At 46.3% G+C, this 26,353-nt stretch overlaps 1 protein-coding gene across 1 annotated transcript in view; it reads left to right on the top strand.

Moving 5' to 3' along the window:
* The window catches only part of cdh7a (cadherin 7a), a 150,574-nt gene that overhangs the window by 32,741 nt on the left and 91,480 nt on the right, over nt 1-26,353 (top strand). Inside the window, exon 2 of the mRNA XM_078398053.1 lies at nt 17,636-18,052. Coding sequence (XP_078254179.1) covers nt 17,834-18,052 — 219 coding nt within the window. The 5' untranslated portion in view covers nt 17,636-17,833. The remainder of the gene's footprint in view (nt 1-17,635; nt 18,053-26,353) is intronic.

Genomic DNA, 26,353 nt, shown 5'->3' with positions numbered 1-26,353 from the left:
ACATTCCAAGAACTTATAAGTTTGTGGGCTAATTGGCTTGGTAGAATTGTAAATTGTTCCTAGTGTGTGGAGGATAGTGTTAGTGTATGGGGATCACTGGTCGGCGTGAACTCGGTGGGCCAAAGGGCCTGTTTCCAAGCCGTATCTCTAAACACAAAGTTACTCCAGCACATTGTGAGCTTTTTTTAAAGTAAACCAGCATCTGCAGTTCCTGTTCCACAGCCAGCAATGCACCATTGTGGGCTCCACCTTTCCCTGATCAGCTTTGCTTTCTGCATATATTTCATTCGTTTGTTCCAAGTGCCGTCTACATCTCTTGTTCCTCTTTCCCCTGACTCTCGGTCTGAAGAACTGTCTCGACCAAAAAAAACGTCACCTATTCTTTTCTCCAGAGATGCTGCCTGAATCCGCTGAGTTGCTCCAGTTTTTTTGTGTCTATCTTTGGTTTCAGCCAGCATCTGCAGTTCCTCCGTACACAGGTTTGTAGGTTAGTTGGCTTGGGTAAAATTGTAAATTGTTCCCAGAGTGTAGGATAGTGTTGGTGTGCGGGGACTCGATGGGCCAAAGGGCTTGTTTCCACGCTGTATCTCTAAACGAAACTAAAAAGAAACACAAAGTTACTCCAGCGGCTTGCGTCTTTTTTTTACTAAACCGGCACCTGCGGTTGATTGCACCCAGCGGTTGCAGTTTGTGTTGCGATCCCTGTTCAACAAACCGCAAAGAGGCGGTTGAGGGAATTCTAGTGTTTAATGAGTTAAAAGCTACCGACGTTTGAAGGTACAAAGAAAAAATTGCGCTGTGGGGAAACATAAAGCTCTAATGCAAGAGGAATCTTCTATCCACCTTTATTCAAACACAATAGGTGGTCCCTGAGTGTTATTTCCTGAGGCACTGTCACAGGGTAACCTCTAATGAGGCCGCAGTAATGCAGCATCGGCTTATCATAGCAGAAACAGATGAATATTATCTAGTCACCTTCACTATCAGATTTACATCCCGCGACCTTGGGATTTTTTATTTCACTTTTTAAAAATCTACATGATTAACCTTTATAGTTTAGCGAATAATTTCCAAGGGGAAGAATGACATTTTAAATAAAAGATAATTAAGGCTTTATACATAAGCCATTGCATACATCAACATTAATTTTTGATTTAAAGATAAAATGTCTGAGTTGAACACTACTCTGGGGGGATGGGGGGGGGGAGAATATGAAAGGGTACACTTTCTAATGCTGTTACCAATCACACTGTAACGTTATGTTGAAGACACTATTCTTTTGTATCTGAGGGTTCAGAGAATTTTATCTTCCTAACTCAATCCGTTACAGCCGCGAGAGATCTCTGATGACTATTTTTGATCATTGGCGATAGGGCTGATGTCATTTTTTTAGTGTTAGTTTTGGAGATACAGCGCGGAAACAGGCCCTTCGGCCCACTGAATCCGCAACGACCAACAACCCCCGCACATTAACACTTTCCTACACACACTGGGGACAATTCTCCATCTACACAAAGCAATTAACCTACATACCTGGAAAGAGCACAAAATGCTGGAGTAACTGAGCGGGGCAGGCAACATCACTGGAGAGAAGGAATGGGTGACGGTTCGGGTCGAGACACTTCTTCTGAGCATTTTGTGTCTATCTTCGGTTTAAACCAGCATCAGCAGTTCCTTCCTGCCCACAACCCAAGGTATGTAGGTTAATTGGCTGGGTAAATGTAAAAATTGTCCCTAGTGGGTGTAGGATAATGTTAATGTACGGGGATCACTGGGCGGCACGGACTTGGAGGGCCGAAAAGGCCTGTTTCCGGCTGTATATATATGATATGATATGATATATATATAACCTACAAACCTGTACGTCTTTGGAGTGTGCGAGGAAACCAAAAATCTCGGAGAAATCCCACACAGGTTACAGGGAGAACATACAATCTCCGTTCAGACAACACCCGTAGCATCAAACTCGGGTTTCTGGTGCTGTAAGGGAGAACTTTACCGCTGCGCCACTGTCAATTTTTATTCCTACACAAAGTGGAGCTGTCCTGTAATGTCATTGTTTTAAGACATACATAGTCCACCTGGCCTAATCTTATCTGGAGTGTGTAGGAAGGAACTGCAGATGCTTATTTACACCAAGATGGGCACAAAATGCTAGAGTAACTCGGCGGGACAGGCAACATCTCTGGAGAGAAAGAATGGGTGACATTTCGGGCTTGGACCCTTACTAAAGGGAAACCAAATATATGAAAGGGGAGGATGTGAAAATGATAGATCAAAGCAGACGATGTTTAAGGAAATGTTGAATGGTTCATTGTTGGCTGAGGGAAAGGTGAGAAGGAGGCACAGTCAGAAAAAGTAATCAGGAGGACAATGAAACTAGTCGGATAACTGGGGTGGGGGAGGGAAGGAGAGAGAGGGAATGCCAGGGTTACTTGAAGTTAGAGAAGTCAAAAACGGTGAATAAAAGACCAGTTAGCCTGACCTCGGTGGTGGGAAAGATGCTGGAGTCAATTCTTAAAGGTAATAATGGTGTATTTGGATAGTAGTAAAAGGATAAGTCCAAGTCAGCATGGATTTATGAAAGGGAAATCATGCTTGACTAATCTTCTGGAATTTTTTGAGGATGTGACAAGTAAAATGGATGAAGCCAGTGGATGTAGTGTATCTAGACTTTCAGAAAGCCTTTGATAAGGTCCCGCTCGGGAGATTGGTGACTAAAATTAGAGCACATGGTATTGGGGGTAGGGTGTTGACATGGATAGAAAATTGGTTGGCAGACAGGAAGCAAAGAGTATGAGTAAACGGGTCCTTTTCAGAATGGCAGGCAGTGGCGAGTGGAGGGCCGCAAGGCTCGGTGTTGGGGCCGCAACTGTTTACCATATATATTAATGATTTGGAAGAGGGAATTAGAAGCAACACTAGCAAGTTTGCGGATGACACAAAGCTGCATGGCAGTGTGAACTGTGAAGAGGATGTTAGGATGTTGCAGGGTAACTTGGACAGGTTGAGTAAGTGGGCAGATGCGTGGCAGATGCAGTATAATATAGATAAATGTGAAGTTATCCACTTTGGCGGCAAAAACAAGGAGGCAGATTATTATCTCAATGGTGTTAGGTTAGGTAAGGGGGAGGTGCAGCGAGACCTGGGTGTCCTTGTACACCAGTCACTAAAAGTTGGCGTGCAGGTACAGCAGGCAGTAAAGAAAGCTAATGGAATGTTGGCCTTCATAACGAGAGGATTTCAGTATAGGAGTAAAGAGGTTCTTCTGCAGTTGTATAGGGCCCTGGTAAGACCACATCTGGAGTATTGTGTACAGTTTTGGTCTCCTAATTTGAGGAAGAACATCCTTGTAATTGAGGCAGTGCAGCTTAGGTTCACGAGATTGATCCCTGGGATGGCGGGCCTGTCATATGAGGAAAGATTGAAAAGACTAGGCTTGTATTCACTGGAGTTTAGAAGGATGAGAGGGGATCTTATAGAAACATATAAAATTGTAAAAGGACTGGAAAAGCTAGATGTAGGAAAAATATTCCCAATGTTGGGCGAGTCCAGAACCAGGGGCCACAGTTTTAGAATAAAGGGGAGGCCATTTAAAACTGAGGTGAGAAAAAACCTTTTCACCCAGAGAGTTGTGAATTTGTGGAGTTCTCTGCAATGGAGGGCAGTGGAAGCCAAATCACTGGATGGATTTAAGAGACAGTTAGATAGAGCTCTAGGGGCTAGTGCAATCAAGGGATATGGGGAGAAGGCAGGCACGGGTTATTGATTTGGGACGATCAGCCATGATCACAATGAATGGCGGTGCTGGCTCAAAGGGCCGAATGGCCTGCTCCTGCACCTATTTTCTATGTTTCTATGTAATATTCATTCCGCTGGGCTGTAAGCTGCCTAAGCGAAAAAATGAGGTGCTGCTCCTCCAATTTGCGTTGAGCTTCGCTGTGACAGTTGAGGATGCCCAGGACAGAAAGGTCAGTGTGGGAATGAGAGGGGGAGTTAAAGTGTTTAGCATCCGGGAGATCACGTAGGCGATCTGATCTGGGCTGTTTTGTGCACATTCTGAGCATTCACCCTTCCTTGTCTTTTCTTCAATGGTTCAATGGTGATTTATTTATCACATATGCAACTGCAGAATAAAACGGCCGGCACGGTGGCGCAGGCGTAGAGTTGCTGCCTTACAGCGCATGCAGCGCCGGAGACTCAGGTTCGATCCTGACTACGGGCGCTGTCTGTACGGAGTTTGTACGTTCTCCCCGTGACCTGCGTGGGTTTTCTCCGAGATCTTCAGTTCCCTCCCACACTCCAAAGACGTACAGGTATGTGGATTAATTGGCTGGGTTAATCAAATGTAAAAATTGTCCCTAGTGTGTGTAGGATAGTGTTAATGTGCGGGGATCGCTGGGCGGCACGGACTCGGTGGGCTGAAGGGCCTGTTTACACGCTGTATCTCTAAACTAAACTAAACATTGACACTTTACATGGAACATCAAAGACCTGCCTGTTTTCTGCTTGGAGAGAAAAAATAATCATCAGAATAAAGTTAACTGGAAAGATCTGGCTAGAATGTGGCATTCCACAGCGAGCCCCGTTAATCAAACTTTTATTTCTGCATCTTTTCTGTTCTGATTTAACTTTCTGTCATTGTCTGCACATCCTTCTTGTAACATGAGAGGCAAGAGACTGCAAGTGCACGAATGTGAAGCAATAGTCACAGCAGTACAGCGACGGGGCTGGTAGAGCCCGCCTCACAGCGCCAGAGAGACCCTGGTTCGATCCTGACCTCGGCTGCTGTCTGTGTGGAGTTTGTCCGGTCTCCTTGTGACCGTATGGGTTTCCTCTGGGTGTTCCAGTTTCCTCCCACACTCCACAGGCCTGTAGGATAGTAGGTTAATTGGTCTCACTAGTGACCAATTGGTCTCAGAGTGGATGCAAAAATGGAATAAGATAGGGCCGGCTCTGTGACGCAGCAGTAGATTTGCTGCCTCACAGCGTCAGGGACCCGGGTTTGATCCTGACCACGGGTGCTGTCTGTAGGGAGTTAGTACGTTCTCCCTGTGACCACATGGGTTTACTCTGGGTGCTCCAGTTTCCTCCCACACTCCAAAGACGCACAGGTTTGTAGGTTAGTTGGCTTCAATAAATTGCAAATCGTGTAGGATAGTGCTACTGTACGGGGTGATCGCAGGTCGGCTCAGACTCGCTGGTCCGAAGGGCCTGTTTCCGCGCTGTATCTCTAAACTAAACTAAACTAAATCCCAAAGACGTGCAAAAAGACACAAAGCACTGGAGTAACTCAGCGGGTCAGACAGCATCTCTGGAAATCATGGATAGGTGACATTTCCGGTCGAGACCCTCCTTCTGACTACGACGGGTTTGTAGGTTAATTGGCTGCTATAAATTGTCCCTGGTGTGTAGGGAGTGGATGAGACAGTGGGATAACAGAGAAATGTTCACCATGTTACAAAGATTTGTTCTGTTTTGTTCGCCGTGTTACAAAGAACTATCACAACGTTTAAGAAACATTTAGACAGGAACATGGATAGGGATGGTTTAGAAGGACGTGGGCCAAACGCAGGCAGGTGGGACTCGTGTAGATGGGACATGTTGGTCGGCGTGGGCAAGTTGGGCCAAAGGGCCTGTTTCCACAATGTATGACGAAGACTCTATAACTAGTGTCAATGGATGATGAGGAAACTGACATGAGGAAAAACTTTTTCAGTCAGAGAGTTGTGAATCTGTGGAATTCTCTGCCTCAGAAGGCAGTGGAGGCCAATTCTCTGAATGCAATCAAGAGAGAGCTGGATAGAGTTCTTAACGATAGCGGAGTCAGGGGGTATGGGGAGAAGGCAGGAACGGGGTACTGATTGAGAATGATCAGCCATGATCACATTGAATGGCGGTGCTGGCTCGAAGGGCCGAATGCCTTCCTCCTGCACCTATTGTCTATTGTCTATTGTAATCGATGGGCAGCGTGGACTCAATGGGTCAAAGAGCCTGTTTGCATGCTGTATCTTTAATTCCAAAGATACTGTTTAAATCATTCCTTTCTTGGCTCAGAATGATTTAATTTCATTGTATAAGAAAATAACTGCAGATACTGGTACAAATCGAAGGTATCACAAAATGCTGGAGTAACTCAACGGGTCAGGAAGCATCTCTGGAGGGAAGGAATGGGCGATGTTTCGGGTCGAGACCCTTTTTCAGACTGATGTCGGGTGGGAGGGCGGGACAAAGAAAGGATATAGGTGGAGACAGGAAGACAGTGGGAGAACTGGGAAGGGGGAGGGGAAGAGAGGGAAAGAGGAGCTATCTAAAGTTAGAGAAGTCAATGTTCATACCACTGGGCAGTAAGCTGCCCAAGCGAAATATGCGGTGCTGTTCCTCCAATTTGCGGTGGGCCTCACTATGACACTGGAGGAGGCCCATGACAGAAAGTTCAGACTGGGAGTGGGAGGGGGAGTTGAAGTGCTCAGCCACCAGGGGATCAGGTTGGTTAAGGCGGACTGAGCGAAGGTGTTGAGCGAAATGATCGCCGAACCTGCGTTTTGTCTCGCTGATGTAGAGAATTTGACATCTGGAACAGCGGATACAATAGATGAGGTTGGAGGAGGTGCAGATGAACCTCACCTGAAAAGACTGTTTGGGTCCTTGGATGGAGTCGAGGGGGGAGGTAAAGGGACAGGTGTTGCATCTCCTGCCATTGCAGGGGAAAGTGCCTGGGGAGGGGATGGTTTGGGTAGGAAGGGACAAGTGGACCAGGGAGTTACGGAGGGAACGGTCTCTGCGGAACGCAGAAAGGGGAGGAGATGGGAAGATATGGCTAGTAGTGGGATCCCTTTGGAGGTGACCGAAATTTTGGAGGTTAATTTGTTGTATACGCTGGCTGATAGGGTGGAAGGTGAGGACAAGGGGTCTTTATCCTTGTTACGAATGGGGGGAGGGGGAGCAAGCGCGGAGCTGCGGGATATAGAGGCCTTAGTGAGAGCCTCATCTATAATGGAAGAGGGGATGCCCCGTTTCATAAAGAATGAGGACATCTCTGATGCCCTAGTGTGAAACACCTCATCCCGGGCGCAGATGCGGCGTAGACGGAGGAATTGGGAGTTGGGGATAGACTTTTTGCAGGAGACAGGGTGGGAAGAAGTGTAGTCCAGATAGCTGTGGGAGTCAGTGGGTTTGTAGTAGATGTCGGTCACTAGTCTGTCTCCTGTGATGGAGATGGTGAGATCCAGAAACGGTAGGGAGATGTTGGAGATGGTCCAAGTACATTTAAGAGCAGGATGGAAATTAGTGGTGAAATGTATGAAGTCAGTGAGTTCTGCATGGGTACAAGAGGTAGCACCAATGCAGTCGTCAATGGAGCGGAGGCATAGTTCGGGGCTGGGCCAGTGTACGTTTGGAACAGGGATTGTTCGACGTACCGAGAAGTACCGAGATTGATTCCTGGGATTGATTGATTCCTGGGATGGCAGGACTTTCATATGAAGAAAGACTGGATAGACTCGGCTTGTACTCGCTGGATTTTAGAAGATTGAGGGGGAATCTTATAGAATCTTACAAAATTCTTAAGGGATTGGACAGGCTAGATGCAGGAAGATTGTTCCCGATGTTGGGGAAGTCCAGAACAAAGGGTCACAGTTTAAGGATAAAGGGGAAGTCTTTTAGGACCGAGATGAGAAAGTTTTTTTTTCACACAGAGAGTGGTGAATCTGTGGAATTCTCTGCCACAGAAGGTAGTTGAGGCCAGTTCATTGGCTATATTTAAGAGGGAGTTAGATGTGGCCCTTGTGGCTAAAGGGATCAGGGAGTATGGAGAGAAGGCAGGTACGGGATACTGAGTTGGATGATCAGCCATGATCATATTGAATGGTGGTGCAGGCTCGAAGGGCCGAATGGCCTACTCCTGCACCTATTTTCTATGTTTCTATGTACCCGACAAAGAGGCAGGCATAGCTAGGGCCCATGCGAGTGCCCATAGATACGCCTCGGGTTTGGAGGAAGTGGGAGGTGTCCCTCTCTTCCCCTCCCCCTTCCCAGTTCTCCCACTGTCTTCCTGTCTCCACCTATATCCTTTCTTTGCCCCGCTCCCCTGACATCAGTCTGAAGAAGGGTCTCGACCCGAAACGTCGCCCATTCCTTCTCTCCAGAGATGCTGCCTGACCTGCTGAGTTACTCCAGCATTTGTGATAATTTCATTGTATCATCAATTAGCACATGGTGTACCATTAGATCCCAGCCTTAACCATCTGAAGTGTGGATCAGGGACAATTCATAAGTTCATACATTATCGGAGCAGAATTAGGCCATTCGGCCCAACAATACTACTCAACCATTCAATCATGGCTGATCTATCTTTCCCCCTCAACCCCAGTCTTTCTTTCCCTCTCAAATCCTGCCTTCTCCCCATAACCCCTGACACCCATACTAACCAAGAATCTGTTCATCTCCGTCTTAAAGACTCCCAATGACGGCCTCCACAGCCATCTGTGGCAATGAATTCCACAGATTCACCACCCTCTGACTAAAGAAATTCCTCCTCATCTCCTTTCTAAAGGTGCGTCCTTTTATGCTGAGGCTGTGCCCTCTGGTCCTAGACTCTCCCACTAGTGGAAACACATCCACTCCATCCAGGCCTCTCACTATTCGGTAAGATTCAATGAGGTCCCCTCTCATCCTTCTAAACTCCAGCCGGTTCAGGCCCAGCGCCATCAAACGCTGAACATGTGTTAACCCAATAATTCCTGGGATCACTCTCGTAGGCCTCCTCTGGACCCTCCCCAAAGCTAGCACATCCTTCCTCAGATATGGGGCCCAAAACTGCTCACAATACTCCAAATGCGGTCTGACCAGTGCCTTAAAAAAAACCTCAGCATTACATCCCTGTTTTTATATTGTAGTCCTCCCTAAATAAATGCAATTGATACACAACTTCAGCAATTCCTTCAGATTTCAGGTAGTTTGGGGGGGGGAGGAGTCTTTGGGAAGAATAGATAAAAGTAAGAGGACATTTCTGCAAAGAGCAGAGTGATGTAAATCGAGCAGTGAGAATTTGCTGGATGATTTAAACATTAATAACGCCAGGCCTCATTAACACACCACTCTTTCTCCAAAAGATTCAGCACAGTGCCAGGTTGCTAGTACTGTAACTTCATTTATTCCAAAGACTTAATTAGAAATGTTTAACATACCAAATTCAATTGAAATTAAGCTGGAGAGTCAAGAAGGTGGCTACAAGAATGATAGATTCCTTGAAAATCCATCCCCGACAGAGCTAAGGTTGCAAATCAGATTCTGGGGAAACTTGTCTGATTTTTTTTTTGGTCTCAAAGCCAGCTATCTCTTATCATCGAATCTCTTGTCCCCTCAATGAAACTCTGATTAATAATCTCAATGCCAGATGGTGGCCACCATTCATAGCGACCCCCACACACTAGTACTATCCTACGCACACTAGAGACAATTTACAATTTTATTAAAGCCCATTAGTCTTCAAACTTGTACGTCTTTGAACTGTGGAAGGAAACTGGAGCACCCAGAGAAAACCCACACGGTCACGTGGAGAACGTACAAACTCCGTTCAGACAAGCACCCCATGTAAGGATTGAACCCGGGTCTCTGGCGCTGTAAGGCAACGACTCTACCGTTGTGCCATCATGCCACTTGTGTGATATCTTGTGATATCTTTTCAAGTTACTTTTAATGAACACTAGACCAAGTGGACCCGTTGGGCTCAAACCTCTCCTGCATTGGTGCAGCACCCTCTCCCCCCCTCCCCCCTTCCTTCCCCCCTCCCCTACCCTCCTCCTCTCCCTCCCCCTCCCCTCTCCCCCTCCGCCCCACCCCCTTCCCCTCTTCCCCATTCCCCCTCCCTCTCCCCCTCCCCTTCCCCTCTCCCCTCCCCACTTCCCCCCTCCCCTCTCCCCATTCCCCCCTCCCCCTCCCTTCCCCCCTCCACCCTCCCCTCCCTCCCTCCTCCTCCTCCCGCCCCCCTCCCTTCCCCCCTCCACCCTCCCCTTCCTCCCCCCTCCTCCTCCCGCCCCCCTCCCCTCGTCCTCTCCCCTCCCTCCCTCCCCTTCCCTCCCCAGGAGATAGATTTAAACTTTAAAATGTGAATAACTTTAAAAATATAACACCAATCTCAGTGAAACTACTTCCATTAGGGACAAAGGGACGACGGTGAGTAAGGTAGGCCTAAAATTGTCGCTCTATAGTTTACCGTTTTGGTTGAAGTTGAGGAACAAACAAACGAGAGTTTTAGTATACAGATTTTGTAGATTTCTCCACCCGTGTGCTTGTAACAGTTAATGCATTGCGTCTTAGAATAAGTCACTTTAATGGCTGTGAGATATTTGTCCATGTGTCTGCCAAGTATGTCATCATTTAAAATATATTTTGCAAAAAAAAGAATTCTTGTCTTTGTGTGGCTAACAAGCTATCGGTAGCATATGCCACAAGTATGCTTTGATACAAGGGAGACTGCCACACAGTGCTGTGTGATCCTTGTGTACTTTCAAGACTCAGGGTGGATTATACGATAATAGAGACTATTTTTCATCAGACTGAGCCGCACTTAATTTTCAACTTCACGGCACAGTTGCACAGCTGTAGAGTTGCTGCCTTACAGCATCAGAGTCCCGGGTTCAATCCTGACTATGGGTGCTGTCTGTGCAGAGTTTGTACATTGTCCCTCGTGTGTAGGATAGGACTGGTGTACGGGCGATCGCTGGTCCGAACGGACTCGGTGGGCTGAAGGGCCTGTTCCCGAGTTGTATCGCTAAACTAAACGAAGTTAAACATTGCAAAATGTTCAGGTCTATCTTCCTGCATCAGGGAATATATGGACATTTATGGAATAAAACATCCCCGACATGCAACGGGGAGGAAGTGATAACCCCATAAGTGAATATGTTGACATTTAAAGGCCACCGTTAATAGTCTCTCAGTTAATTGGTCAGTGAATGCCTGAAAGGGAAACATATTGCAGCAGCATGAGACAGCAAAGGAACGTTACTAACTGCAGGCTCTTTCAAAGAGCTGATGGAAGAATAGAGGGCTGAAAGTTTAATGGAGATAAGCAGGGCAAGTTATTTAAGTAGAGAGTGGTGGGTTCCTGGAACGAGCTGCTTGGGGGGAGGGATGTTGGAGGCAGATACGATAGTGGTGTTTAAGAACCATTTACATCGGTATATGGCCATGCAGGGAATGAAGGGATGTGGATTGCATGCAGGCAGAAGGGGTTAGTTTAACTTGGCTTCCTGCTCAGCACAGACATTGTGGGCCGAAGGGCCGGTTCCTGTGCCTCACTAATTAGGAGCAGGAGTACTTGAGCCTAACCCGTCATTCATCAGATGTGATTGCAAACTCAATTGCTTTCACCCTTTGCTCATAAGATCATAAGACATAGGAGCAGAATTAGGCCATTCAGCCCATTGAATCTACTCCGCCATTCAATCATGGCTGATCTATCTTTCCCTCTCAACCCCATTCTCCTGCCATCTCCCCATAACCCCTGACACCTTTACTAATCAAGAATCTGTCAATCTCTGCCTTAAAATATCCATTGACTTGGTCTCCACAGCCATCTGTGGCCAGCGAATTCCACAGATTCACCACCCTCTGACTAATAAATTCCTCCTCATCTTCATTCTAAAGGTACATCCTTTTTTTGTGAGGCTGTGCCCTCTGGTCCTAGACTCTCCCACCACTCTAAACATATTCTCCGCATCCACTATCTAAGCCTTTCATTATTCAGAAGGTTTCAATGAGATTCCCCCCTCCCTCCCCATCCATCCCCCTCTCGTCTTTCTAAACTCTGGTGAGTCGAGGCACAGTGCCGTCAAACGCTTCTCATACATCAACCCAATCACCCCTGGGATCATTTTCGTAAACTTCCTCTGGACACTCTCCAACACCAGACTCAATGGGCTGAATGGCCTAATTGCGCTCCTCTGTTTTATGATCTTATGAATTGCTTCCAATACATTAACGACCTTCCTTGAATAAGGAGAGCAATAGTATGATCGCCGAGATGTGATCGTGCCAATGGTGGTAATAGTGTGTGAATCGCTGGTCAGCACGGATTCCGTGGGCCGAAGGGCCCGTTTCCGCACTGTATCTCTAAACTAAACTAAACTAAATTAAACAAAGCTTTTCGTTCTTCAAAGAGCTGCAATAAATTGGTCAGACTTGATTTCTTTTTCACAAAACAATATTGATTTTGCCTGACTCCAGAAGACCTTGAATTTTTCTAAGTACCCTGCTATGGCATCTTTAATAATAGCTTCCAATATTTCCCCGTGACAAATGTTAACTGTAGTTCTCTGCTTTCTGTCTCCCTGCTTATTGAATCGAAGAATTGCTTTTGCTCTTTTCAAATCTAATGTAAACTTCACTGAATCTGGGGTATTTTGGAAACATGGAAAACTAATCCATTAACGATGTCATTAGCAACTATGCAGACACAGCCCAGGCCATCACACAAACTAACCTCCCTTCCATGGACTCCATTTTCACTTCATACTGCCTCGTCAAGGCAACCAGCATAATCAAGGACGAGTTGCTCCTAGGCCACTCCCTCTTCTCCCCTCTCCCATCGGGCAAAAGGTATAGAGGTGTGAAAACGCACATTCTGGATTTAAGGACAGTTTCTTTCCAGCTGTAATCAGGCAACTGAACCATCCTACCAACATCTAGAGAGCAGTTGTGAGCTGCTATCTACCTCATTGGAGACCCTCGGACTATCTTTGATCAGGCATTACTGGACTTTAGGGGATTTATTAGCTCACAGCCCAACAAGATGTTAGTAAGATAGACCCAAAATGCTGGAGTAACTCAGCGGGACAGGCAGTATCTCTGGAGAGAAGGAATGGGTGACATTTCAGGTCGAGACCCTTCTTCAGACTCCAAGATGCCTATCTCAGCTAGTTCCCGCCTTTGGCCCATATCCCTCAGAATTTTTTCCTTTCCATTTACCCGGCCAAATGTCTTTTAAATGTTGTTCTTATACCTGCCACAACTACCTCCTCTGGCAATTCGTTCCATACACCCACCACCCTCACAGAATGCTGGAGTAACTCAGCCAGTTTCCTTCCATAGTGCAGACTGAAGACGGGTCTTGACCTGAAACGTCACCCATTCCTTCTCTCCAGAGATGCTGCCTGTCCTGCTGAGTTACTCCAGCGTTTTGTGTCTATCTTTGGTTTAAAAAAGCATCTGCAGTTCTTTCCTGCACAAGATGTTAGAGGTCTTTCTTGGCCTTAAGGACAGTAACTTTAAGACCTGTCCCATCTTGCAACACAGACCAAGAACTGTAGCACCATTGCCCAAGTCAAGGGGGGGGGGGGGCAGTTTTATCTGATAAAGTGCATGATTAGAGGTCTTGGGGCCAAATCAATCTTAACCTATTCTATTTTAGTCTAGTTTAGTTTATAGTCACGTGCGCTGAGGTACAGTGAAAAGCTTTTGCTGCGTGCTAACCGGTCAGCGGAAAGACAATACAAGATTACAATTGCGCCATTCACAGGGTACAGATGCATGATAAAGGGAATAACGTTTAGTACAAGATAAAGTCAAGTAAAGGCCAATTAAAAATAGTCCGAGGGTCTCCAATGAAAATCTTCTGTTGTGTTCAGTTCTGGGCACCGTGTCATAGGAAAGATGTTGTTAAGTTGGAAAGGGTGCAGAGAAGATTTACGAGGATGTTGGCAGTACCTGAGGGCCTGAGCTCTAGGGAGAGGTTGAGCAGGCTTGGACTGTTACTTGGAGCACAGGAGAAAGAGGGGTGATCTTACAGAGAATTTACGTGAAGTTTGAGAGTCATAGAGTCATGGAGTCATTCAGCGTGGAAACAGGCCCTTCGGCCCAACCTGCCCACAATGGCAAACATGCCTTGTCTACACAAATCCCACCAGCCTGCTTTGGCCCCATATCCCTCCCAACCTGTCCTATCCATGTACCAGTCTAGATGTTTCTTAAACGGTGCGATAGTACCTGCCACAACTATCTCCTCCGGCAGCTCGTTCCACACACCCACCACCATTTGTGTAAAATAAGTTACCCCTCGGGTTACCATTAAATTATTCCTCCCTCACCTTGAACCTATGTCCTCAGGTTCTCGATCCCCCTTCTCTGGGCAAGATATTCTTTGTGGCTACCTTATCAATTCCATTGCCCGATCTATTCCTGTCTGTTACACTCACTGGCCTGACCTATGAAAGGCAGCATACCACACTCCTTTACGACTCAGTCTTGATGCATTGCCACTTTCAGGGAGGCACTGGTCACACACCAAGTGACTTTGCCTGCACATATCCTTCCAGGACCCTGGGCTTCCCATCTAATTAAGCGCTCGATTGCAACTGTAAGCCTGACGGCATCTTTGAGATCTAAACCAATTGGAGCACGCTAATGCAGTACGCAGAGCTGACATTTAGGGGACTGCTGCAATTTCGTTTTAGATTGTGCGAAAGTGCAATTAGGAGAGTTCTTTCTAAAGATGATAAAGACTTGACTCATTATTAAGAGGCTTATATTTTCTGTCTGTTGCAGAGTTCCTTGGTAATCATTTTTTATCCTTTAATCACGCACCCACACTTTGGTTTCTCTCTGCTATGTGACAACTCATGTATTTGTACAACTGTAAGGATATGTCTTAATTGCCTTCAAGGGTGGCACGGTGGTGCAGCGGTAGGGTTGCTGCCTTACAGTGCCAGAGACCCATGTTCGATCCTAACTACGGGTGCTGTACAGAGTTTGGACATTCTCCCTGTGACCGTGTTAGTTTTCTCCGGGTGCTTTGGTTTCCTCCCACACTCCAAAAACATACGGGTTACAAAACAATCCAATATATCTTTATTGTCATTGTACAGGGGTACAACGAGATTGTCCCTAGTGTGTAGGATAGTGCTAGTGTACGGGGTGATCGCTGGCCGGCGTGGATTCGGTGGGCAGAAGGATCTGTTTCCATGCTGCAATTTCTAAAGTCTAAAATCTACAATTTAACTTCTAAACTTCATAATCCACTGGTAATATAAATATAAGCCAGATATCCATATGTTCTGAATAGCAATCAGTGAAAATCCTCAGAAAGAAGCAGACAACCCGAGAATCACTCATCAGGTCAATAGACAATAGACAATAGGTGCAGGAATAGGCCATTCGGCCCTTCGAGCCAGCACCGCCATTCAATGTGATCATGGCTGATCATGCACAATCAGTACCCCGTTCCTGCCTTCTCCCCATACCCCCTGAAATGAAGTAAACACGGAGGCGTACAGTATGGAAATAGACCCTTCGACCCAACTTGTCTGTGCTTGCCAATATGCCACTAAAGCTAGTTTCATTTGCCCACCGTTGGCCCATGTCCCTCAGAACCTTTCCTCCCCATATACCCGGCCAAATGTCTTTTAAATGTTGTTCTTGTATCTGCCTCAACAACCTCATCTGGCAGCTCGTTCCATGCATCCACCACCCTCTGTGTGAAAATGTTGCCCTTCAGACAGATTAAAAGCTTTCCTCTCTCCCATTAAACCTATGCCCTCTGGTTCTTGATTCCCTATCCTTGGAAAAGGGCCATAGAGTCATAGAGTGATACAGTGTGGAAACAGGCCATTCGGCTCAATTTGCCCACACTGGCCAACATGTCCCAGCTACACTAGTCCCACCTGCCCGCGTTTTGGTCCAATATCCCTCCAAACCTGTCCTATTCATGTAAAAAGACTGAATTCTTTATCTATTCCCCTATTTATACACCTCTATAAGATCACCTTTCAACCTCCTGCACAAATAAAGTCCTAGCCAACCCAACCTCTCCCGATTGCTGAGCTCCTCGAATCCTGGCAAAGTCCTCTTAAATCTTCGCTGCACCCTTAATGGCTTTTGACAAAAATCTCCCATCTGAAACCTTGATTGTTTCGGTTTCACGGATGCTGCCTGACCAGCTGTTTTTTCTCCCCAGCATTTTCTGCTTTTATTTCAGATTTCCAGAATCTGCAGTTTTTCTGATTTCCATGCGAAGAATATTTGCCTGTTCCAACAAACCAAGACACTGAATCAATTCTTTACTAAATCACATGCAGACATAACAAAATAATTCTGTAGTGCACGAAGCCAACATTTCCGTAAATACATGACAAATAAAGTTATAAATAATAAAAAGATGAAAATATGTAAATAATCTTTCTAGAACTTAGAGCTGGCTGAAAGAAACTAATCCGAAATCTTGAACATAGAACGTAGAACAGTACAGCTCATGAACTGGCCCACTATGTTTGTACTGAACATGATGTCAAGTTAAACTGGTCTCATCTGCCTGTACATGATCCAAATCCCTCTATTCCCTGCATTTCCATGTGCCTGTCTAAAAGCCTCTTAAACACCACTATCGTATCTGCCTCCACCACCTCCCCTAGCAATGCGTTTCAGGCCCCCACCATTCTCTATGTGAAAAAAATGCCTTGCACATCTCCATTAAGATTTACCCCTCTCAAATTATAGCTATGTCTTCTAGTGTTGGACTTTTCCAACCTGGGAGAAAGGTTCTGACTGTTTAGTTTAGTTTAGTTCAGAGATACAGCGCGGAAACAGGCCCTTCGACCCACTGGGTCCGTGCCGACCAGCGATCCCAGCATATTAACACTATCCTACACACACCAGGGACAATTTACACACACACCAAGCCAATTAACCTACATCCCTGTGCGTCTTTGGAGTGTGGGAGGAAACCGAAGATGTCGGAGAAAACCCACGCAGGTCACGGGGAGAACGTACAATCTCCGTTCAGACAGCACCCGTAGTCGGGATCGAACCTGAGTCTCCGGTGCTGCAGTCGTTGTAAGGCAGCAACAGCGCTATGCTACCGTGCTGCCCTACCCTAGATTGCCTACCCTATCCATAATCTCATAATTTTATATAGTTCTTTCAAGTTTCTCCTCAACCTCTGGCATTCCAAAGAAAACAATCCAAGTCTATCCAACCTCTCTGTGTATCTGAAACCCTCGAATCCAGGCAGCATTCTGGTAAATTCAGAGTCTAATTGAAGAAAATTCCAATTGTAGATGGACACAAATTGCTGGAGTAACCCCATGGGTCATGCAGCATCTCTGGAGAAAAAGGATGATTAACGTCTTGGGTCAGGTCTGAAGAAGGGTCCTGACCCTAAAGGTCACCCATCCTTTTTTTCCAGAGATGCTGCCTGACCCACTGAGTTACTCTAGCACTTTGTTTATCTTCGGTATAAACCAGCATCCGCAGTTCCTTTCCACACAAATCTCAATTGTAATTGGATTCAATCTACTTGAAATACAAGCACAAATGGTTCAAAATTGTTCTAATTTGCTTTTGAAAATGACTTTGAAACAACCTGATGATTTAATGGACACCAAAATAAACTTGGTATCCAGCAAGGCAAAACCAATTGGTTTTTTTTTCAGTGTTAACCATCTCACTAAATAATGCGTGTTTATTTCAGTGAATCCAAGGCTATTATTTTGTACTGTATACAGTGTTGAGTCCTTTCCTGAAAATTCAGTCTTATTATCTGTCTTGCTTATTTGGATCTTGCCTCGCACGATAAATCACACGGTGAAGCAGGCTGGCAAAGCAGTTAACTGACAGTTCTTGTCTTTATTTGTACCAGGTGTCCATTGTATCATCTCTTCAGTAACGTTTATTCTGCAAGAACGAGTCTCTCCTGCAGCAAGCAGCGACATATTTATTATCTCCGGACTACAGGCTGACAAGGGTGCCCGGGGCAATTGCTACCGAGCCAAGTGGACCCGTGGCTGTGCTCGCTGCAGACTTTCCTTCCCCCACTTACCTTGTCCGGAGTGGAAGGATGAAGCCCGGAGAGGGCCATTTTGGCCGTGCCCTCGCCATTGCCATGATCTTCCTGGGACTCGGTGTCACCAGCCAGTCGGAATCCTCGCTGTCTTTGCCCAGGCCCCGACCACCGAAAATGCAAGAAGCCCATCGACGCGTGAAGAGGGGCTGGGTCTGGAATCAGTTCTTTGTGCTGGAGGAGTACACGGGAACAGACCCATTATACGTGGGCAAGGTAAACAACGTTCACGGCTCCTCACCCTTTGACTGTCTTCCCCTAATTCTAATTCCAATATAATTGTAATATAACCTATTATAATATAAAGTTCTAATGCAATTCTAATACAACATATAATAGAAGATAATTCTGATCGCTCTGATAATTGCTGTTATCAGGCAACTGAACTGATCAGGCACAGTGGTTCAGCTGGTAGAGTTGCTGCCTCACTGCGCCGGAGACCCAGGTTCGATCCTGACCACGGGCGCTGCCTGTGCAGAGTATGCATGTTCTCCCCGTGACCATGTCCATTGTCACCGGGTTCTCCGGTTTTCTCCGGGTTCTCCGGTTTCCTCCCACATTCCGAACACGTGCGGATTTACAGGTTCCCGGTGGCCGAGCACTTCAACTCCCCCTCCCATTCCCAGTCTGACCTTTCTGTCATGGGCCTCTCCAGTGCCACAGTGAGTCCCACCGGAAGTTGGAGGAACAGCACCTCATATTTCGCCTGGGCATCTTGCAGCCCAGTGGTATGAACATTGACTTCTCCAACTTTAGATAGTTCCTCTGTCCCTCTCTTCCCCTCCCCCTTCCCAGATCTCCCACTGTCTTCCTGTCTCCACCTATATCCTTCCTTTGTTCCACCCCCCCTGACATCAGTCTGAAGAAGGGTCTCGACCTGAAACGTCACCCATTCCTTCTCTCCCGAGATGCTGCCTGACCTGCTGAGTTACTCCAGCATTTTGTGAATAAATACCTCAGATTTACAGGTTGAACGGCTTCTGTAAGTTGACCTTGGTGTGTAGGATAGAGCTTTGGGGCGGCATGGTGGCGCAGTGGTAGAGGTGGATTTTCCCCCTGAGACCTGCGTGGGTTTTCCCTGAGTGCTCCAGTTTCCTCCCACACTCCAAAGACGTACAGGTTTGTAGGTTAATTGGCCTTGGTAAAGTTGTTAATTGTCCCTCGTGTGTAGGACAATGCCAGTGTACAGGGCTCACTACTCAGCATGGACTCTGTGGGCAGAAGGGCCTGTTTCCGTGTTGTATCTCTAAACTAAACTAATCTGCTAGAGTGTGTTCTTTGCTTCCCACCTACCTCATTGGAGACCTTTGAACTTTCTTTAATCGGACTATAGACACAAAAAGCTGAAGTAACTCAACGTGACAGGAAGCATCTCTGAAGAGAAGGAATGGGTAACGTTTTGGGTCGAGACCCTTCTTCAGACTGGTTAGGGATAAGGGAAACAAGGGATATAGAGGGTGATGCAGAGAGATAAAGAACAATGAATGAAAGATGTGCAAAGATGTAACGACGATAAAGGAAACAGGCCATTGTTAGCTGTTTGATGAGTTAAACGAGAAGCCTGTGAGACTTGGGTGGGGAGGGATAGAGAGAGGGAATGCCGGGGCTGCCTGAATTTAGAGAAATCAATATTCATACCACTGGGCTGTAAGCTGCCCAAGCGAAATATGAGATGCCGTTCCTCCAATTTGCGTTTAGCCACACTCTGACAATGGAGCAGAACTAGGACTGAAAGGTCATTGTGGGAATGGGAAGGAGAATTAGAATTTAGCAACCAGGAGATCAGGTAGGTTCAGGTGGACTGAGTGAAGGTGTTCAGCGAAACGATTGCCCAGTCTACGTTTGGTCTCGCCGATGTATAAGAGTCCACATCTTGAACAACGGAAACAGTAGATGAGTTTGAAGGAGGTGCAAGTGAACTTCTGCCTAACCTGAAAGGACTGTCGGGGTCCCTGGCAGAGTCGAGGGAGGAGGTATAGGGACAGGTGTTGCATCTTCTGCAGTTGTAGGGGAAGGTACCTGGGGAAGGGGTGGTTTGGGTGGGAAGTGATGAGTTAACCAGGGAGTTGCGGACTTTCTCTGATTTCAATACTATGCCTTCGCACTAAATGTTGTACCCTTAATCCTTTATCTGTGCAATGTGGAGTACATTTCTGTATTTATGTACAATCTTTTCTTTGATTGGATAGCAAGCAATCAAAAGCTTTTCACTGTACCTCGGTACAAGTGAGAATAATAATCTAAACTGCACTAATTGGAACTCAAAGGGTCGGGCAGAATCGGCAGAGGGAGTGGACAGACGACGATTCAGGTCGGCACACTTCATCAGCCGACTGGGAACGCCTTCCACAGATGCTGCCCGATCCGCTGAGTTCTTCCAGCACTTTGTGTTTTGCTCTAGATTGCCTCATCTGCAGTTTCTTGTGTCTCGTAATTGGAACGCTCAGTTCTGTCTGGGCGATTGCCTCAAATCACTGATAAGCCTGGTCAATATTCCAGTTGTTAATCTTTTGAAAGAACTATCATGTCTTCTAAGCTAAAAGAATTATGTCCCGATCAAAGTAATTGGAAGCTGTACAATGTTAGATACTGTCAATTCACATCGCTCGCTATAGAACAGCACAGCACAGAACAGGCCCTTCGGCCCACAATGTCTGTGCCACACATGATGTCAAGTTAAACTACTCTCCTATGCCTGCACATGATCCATATCCCCCCATTCACTGCCCAATAGTCTGCCCATCTAAAAGCTTACAGCTACCATCTATTCTGCCTCCACCACTACCGCTGTGTAAATAAAGCTTGCCCCGCACATTTCCTTTGAACTTTGCCTTTCTCACGTTAAAAATCTGCTCTCTAGTTTTTGGCATTTTCACCCTGGCAAAGAGAAAAGGTTGACTGTCCACCCTATCTATGTTTAGTTTAGAGATACAGCGCAGAAACAGGCCCTTTGGCCTATCGAGTCCGAGCCAACAAGCAATCCCTGTTACACTAGCACACACGAGGGACAATTTACAATTTTTTACCAAAGCCAATTTACCCACAAACCTGTATGTCTTTGGAGTGCGGGAAGAAACTGGAGCTCCTGGTGAAAACCCACAAGGTCACGGGGAGAACGTACAAACTCTGTTCAGACAGCGCCCGTAGTCAGGATCAAACCCGGGTCTCAAACGATGTAAGGCAGCAACTCTATATTAATTTTATATACTGGTTATTTTTAGGCAGTACATCTTGTTTCAATTATATATATTTTTCCAATTTGTATCAAATGGAGTGTAGCTGCACTAGAGAGAGGCCATTCATATCATATCATATATATACAGCCGGAAACAGGCCTTTTCGGCCCTCCAAGTCCGTGCCGCCCAGCGATCCCCGTACATTAACACTATCCTACACCCACTGGGGACAATTTTTACATTTTTTTTTACATTTACCCAGCCAATTAACCTACATACCTGTACATCTTTGGACCTATCATGTTTTGTGCTTGCTCTTTGTGTGATCATTCAAATTCGCTTCACGTCTTCATCTGCATTCCTCATAGTTGGATAACATTTATCCACTTACCCTTTGAAAACTGCCTTTGATCCTTGGTAGAAATACTCCTTATCTCCCATCAGTTACCAAACCTCATTATTTGAGCTGTCCTCCCTGTTACACCATTTGCCTCTCACTCTTCTTCAAAAGTTCATAAGTTATAGGAGCAAAATTAGGCCATTTGGCCCATCATGTCTACTCCGCTGTTCAATCGTGGCTAATCTATCTTCCCCTCTCAACACCATTCTCCTGCCTTCTCCCCATAAACCTTGATGCCCTTACTAATCAAGAATCTGTCCATCTCTGCCTCAAACATATCCATTGACTTGGCCTCCAAAGCAGTCTGTGACAATTAACTCCACAGATTCACCTCCCTCTGATAAAATAAATTCCTCCTCATTCAGTTCATACGTTCTTTTATTCAGAGGCTGTGGCCTCTGGTCCTAGACTCTCCCACTAGTGGAAACATCCTCTCCGCATCCTTCTCTGATGATTTCACAGGTGATACAGCAGACCAAGAGGCCTTTCAACCCATCTGGATCCATGCTATGTCTTCTGAAAGAGGACTCTAATTAGCTCAACTTTCCCGCTCTTTGTCTAGAGCCCCTGCAAATATTTTCCCCTCTTCAAGCCATTAAGCAAATAATTGAGACCTGCGGGATCTCCTGGTTGCCAACCATCTTATCTCCCCTTCACTCATGCTCACACTGCCTTTCCTGCCCTGGACCTCCTTTATTGCCAGAGTAAGGCCACATACAAACTGGAGGAACAGCACGTCATATTTCACTTGGGGAGCTTACAACCCAGCGGTATGAATGTTAAATTCCCTAATTTAAAAAACCTCTACATACACTCCCCTCCTCTCCACCAACACATCCCCTTGACCCCTTCCTCCACCTCTAGACGTTGAACCAGTTCCACACTTGTATCTCCCTTGAGGTCACACCTTCCCTTGCCAACAATGGGCCTACCAGGGCACCACCCTGCCTGAGGTCAATTGTGGGCGGCCCTGATTGATCCTGGTCTTTTCTCACCTCCTGCTCTTCACTTTACTTTAGTTTAGTTTGTTGTCACGTGTGCTGAGGTACAGCAAAAAGCTTTTGTCGCGTGGTAGCCAGTCAGCGGAAAGACAATACATGATTACAATCGTGCCATCCACATGATAACGTGAATAATGTGAATAACGTTCGGTGCAAGATAAAGCCAGTAAAGTCTGATCAAAGAGAGTACGAGAGTCTCCAATAAGGTGGAGAGGTCTGCTCTCTAGTTGTTGATAGGATGGTTCAGTTGCCTTGATAACAGCTGGGAAGAAACTGTCTGTGAATCTGATGGTGTGCGTGTCCACACTCCCCCCACCCCGCTACTGTAAACCCGACCCGAAACGCCACCCTTTCTATTTCTCCAGAGATAATGCTTGACCCGCTATGTTACTCCAGCATGTAGTGTCTATCTTTGGTATGAACCAGCATCTGCGGTTCTTTGTCTCTAGCTTTTGAAGATTATCCCCTTCCATCAATATTCAGGCAGTGAGTTCATGATCAAAGCGACTCATGGTGTGGAACAGTTTAGTCATCTCACCGCTAATGATCTGGTTACGCGGCAGATGCCGGGATTGTTCTCCTCAGAATGTTGTGAAGAGATTTGTATCAGATCACGGTCGGCTTAGTTTAGTTAGTTTAGAGACACAGTGCAAAAACAGGCCCTTCGGCCCGCCGAGTCCGCGCTGACCAGTGATCCCCGTACACTCGCAACTATCCTACACACTGGGGACAATTTACAATTTTACCGAAGCCAATTAACCTACAAACCTGCGCGTCTTTGAAGTGTGGGAGGAAACCGGAGCATCCGGAGAAAACCCACATGGGTCACAGGGTGAACCTCCAAACTCCGTACAGACAGCACCCGTAATCAGGATCGAGCCGGGGTCTCCGGTGCTGCAAGGCAACAACTCGACCACTGTGCCACCGTGCCACGTTTAGACAAGGCAAGCAGATGGTAGCAGCTCCAAAGAGCAGTTGGCTAGATAGAGCTCTTAAAGATAGTGGAGTCAGGGGGTATGGGGAGAAGGCAGGAACGGGGTACTGATTGTGAATAATCAGCCATGATCACATTGAATGGCGGTGCTGGCTCAAAGGGCCGAATCGCCTACTCCTGCACCTGTTGTCTATTGTCTATTGTTTCACGAGATTTTAATGTTTTGGACAGTGGATAAAACAAAGTAGCAAGGATAGCTTATAAAGCTTAAACATGGTCTGGAGCTCATTTCCTGCAGTGATTGATTGATTGAATTGATTGATTGATTGAAAGATACAGCATGGAAACAGATTCTTCGGCCCACCGAGTCTACTCCAACCGTCGCTCACCCATTCACACTAGTTCTATGTCATTCCACTTTCCCATCTACTCCCTGCAGTGTAGGAGCAATAAGATATATTTTTTTAGAGATACAGCGCGGAAACAGGCCCTTCGGCCCACCGAGTCCGCACCGCCCAGCGATCCCCGCACATTAACACTATCCCACACCCACTGGGGACAATTTTTACATTTACCCAGTCAATTAACCTGCATACCTGTGCGTCTTTGGAGTGTGGGAGGAAACCGAAGATCTCGGAGAAAACCCACGCAGGTTCACGGGGAGAACGTACAAACTCCGTACAGACGGCGCCCGTAGTCAGGATCGAACCTGAGTCTCCGGCGCTGCATTCGCTGTAAGGCAGCAACTCTACCGCTGCGCCACCGTGCCGTTCTGGTAATAAGAACCCTTACGCAAGCCGGGGACAGTGTACATGTACTCACAAGGAACAGCAGATGCTGGTTAACCAAAAAAAGTCACCCAGCGAGTCAGGCAGGATTCCGCTTGGGTAGCTTACAACTTACAGGCATGAACGTTGATAGACACAAAATGCTGGAGTAACTCAACAGGTCAGGCAGCATCTCTGGAGAAAAAGGATGAGTGACGTTTTGAGTAGGAACCCTTGTTCCAACTAAGTGGGTGGGGGATTCTGGTAAAAAAGTGTGTTCCCCTCTTCTATCACAGATGAGGCCCTCACACATGTCTCCTCTGCATCCCATAGTTTCATTCTTCTCTCCCTTCCCCCCCGGTTACAAAAAAAGCCCCTTTTCCCACCACTTCCCATCCCCCCCACCTCTATCTTTAGTCTGAAGAAGGGTTCCGTCCCGAAACATCACCCATCCTTTTTCTCCAGAGATGCTGTTTTTAGGTAACTATCCTACTAACCTACAAACCCCCACTTTCGCCCCTCCCTCCTTTAATTCTGTAAATTATAGTGGGTAGGGTAGTGTGCGCGGAGATTGCTGGTTGGCACTGGCTCAGCGGGCTGAAAGGCCTGTTTCCACGCTGTATCTCTAAAGTTTAAATGTCTAAATCAGTCTGAAGAAGGGTTCCGACCAGATTCTTTGCCGATCCATGTTCTCCAGAAATGCTGCTGGACCTGCTGAGTTGCTCCAGCACTTTGTGTTTTTTTTTGTAAACCAACATCTGCATTTCATTTCTGCACCACAATCTTCAACCAGCATTGTTGCCTCTCTGCACGTGTCATATCTGTACCATTTGCTAATTGCACATGAACGCTAAAATTGTCTGAAAGTTAGCACTCCTTAAAAGATATCTGCTCCATCTTTGATGAAGGCAAAGACTTAAGGAACAAGGAACGCAAGGTTTAAGAAACATTTAGACAAGCACATGGATAGGACAGGTTGTGAGGCATATGGGCCAAACGCAGGCAAGTGGGACTCGTGTGGATGGGGCATGTTGGTCAGCGTGGGCAATTTGGGACAATGGGCCTGTTTCCACCCTGTATGAGTCGATGACTCCATGACTCCATGAACAGGAAATAAAATGCTGGTAGAAACCAAGCAACATCCATGGAGAGACCAGCTGAGTAGTTTATGACTTGATGCAGTATTGGCAGTCTCTTGTGCCTCCCAAGACTTAAGCAGTTGAGCCATAAAGCATATCGTAGACATTCTGTAAGTCTCTTGTCAAATGGAGATGTGGAAACTCTTTCATTGCAATGCACTCAGAGGGCTGGTGACCTGGAATGGGTACCCATATGAATAGGTTGTTGTGAGAGAAGTCCCTATTTCACTCTGTTTAGTTTAGTTTGTAGATACAGCGTGGAAACAGGTCCTTCGGCTGACCGAGTCTGCACCAATCAGTGATCACCCCGTACACTAGTTCTACCCTACACAATAGGAACAATTTACAGAACCCAATTAACCTACAAACCCGCACGTCTTTGGAGTGTGGGAGGGAATCAGAACACCCGGAGAAAACCCACGTGGTCACAGAGAGAATGTGCAAACTCCGTACAGGCAGCACCCGAGGTCAGGATCGAACCCAGGTCTCTGGCGCTGTGAGGCAGCAACTCTACAGTGCACAGAGTTAATATAAATTATTAATATGGCACGAACAGGTACAGGAAATGATCAAAAGGCAAACAGAAAGCCGGGCTCTTTATCTGAAGGAATGGAGTACATGAATAAATAAAGGACAAAAGCAGGAACTGAATGTTAACAAATAGCAGGAAATTACACCTGGCAATGTTATTGTGTGAATGTTCTCACAGCGGTTCAACTCATTACACTATAACGTGGAAGTTAACCTGCATATTCCAAAAAGATTACGGGATCCAGGAAGCCAGACGAGATAGGAACTTGACGGGACCGTGTTAATCATCCGTACAATGACATGGACAGCAATCTTGTCTAGCCTCACAAGCCTTGATGTCTTGACTAAATTTGACAGATAACTCAAAATGAACTTTAATTAAACAAAGCCTCTCTGCGTCTTTAATCTATTTTGGCTTTATTTCAAAGATAGACCCAAAATGCTGGAGTAACTCAGCGGGACAGGCAGCATCTCTGGAGAGAAGGAATGGGTGCAGTTTTGGGTTGTCGAAATGTCACCTATTCCTTCTCTCCAGAGATGCTGCCTGACCCGCTGAGTTACTCCAGCAT

Source organism: Rhinoraja longicauda, chromosome 4 (genome assembly GCF_053455715.1).
Source record: "Rhinoraja longicauda isolate Sanriku21f chromosome 4, sRhiLon1.1, whole genome shotgun sequence".
NCBI lineage: Eukaryota > Metazoa > Chordata > Chondrichthyes > Rajiformes > Arhynchobatidae > Rhinoraja > Rhinoraja longicauda.
Note: the sequence above shows the minus strand (reverse complement) of the source record. Positions and strands in the feature narration are given on the sequence as shown.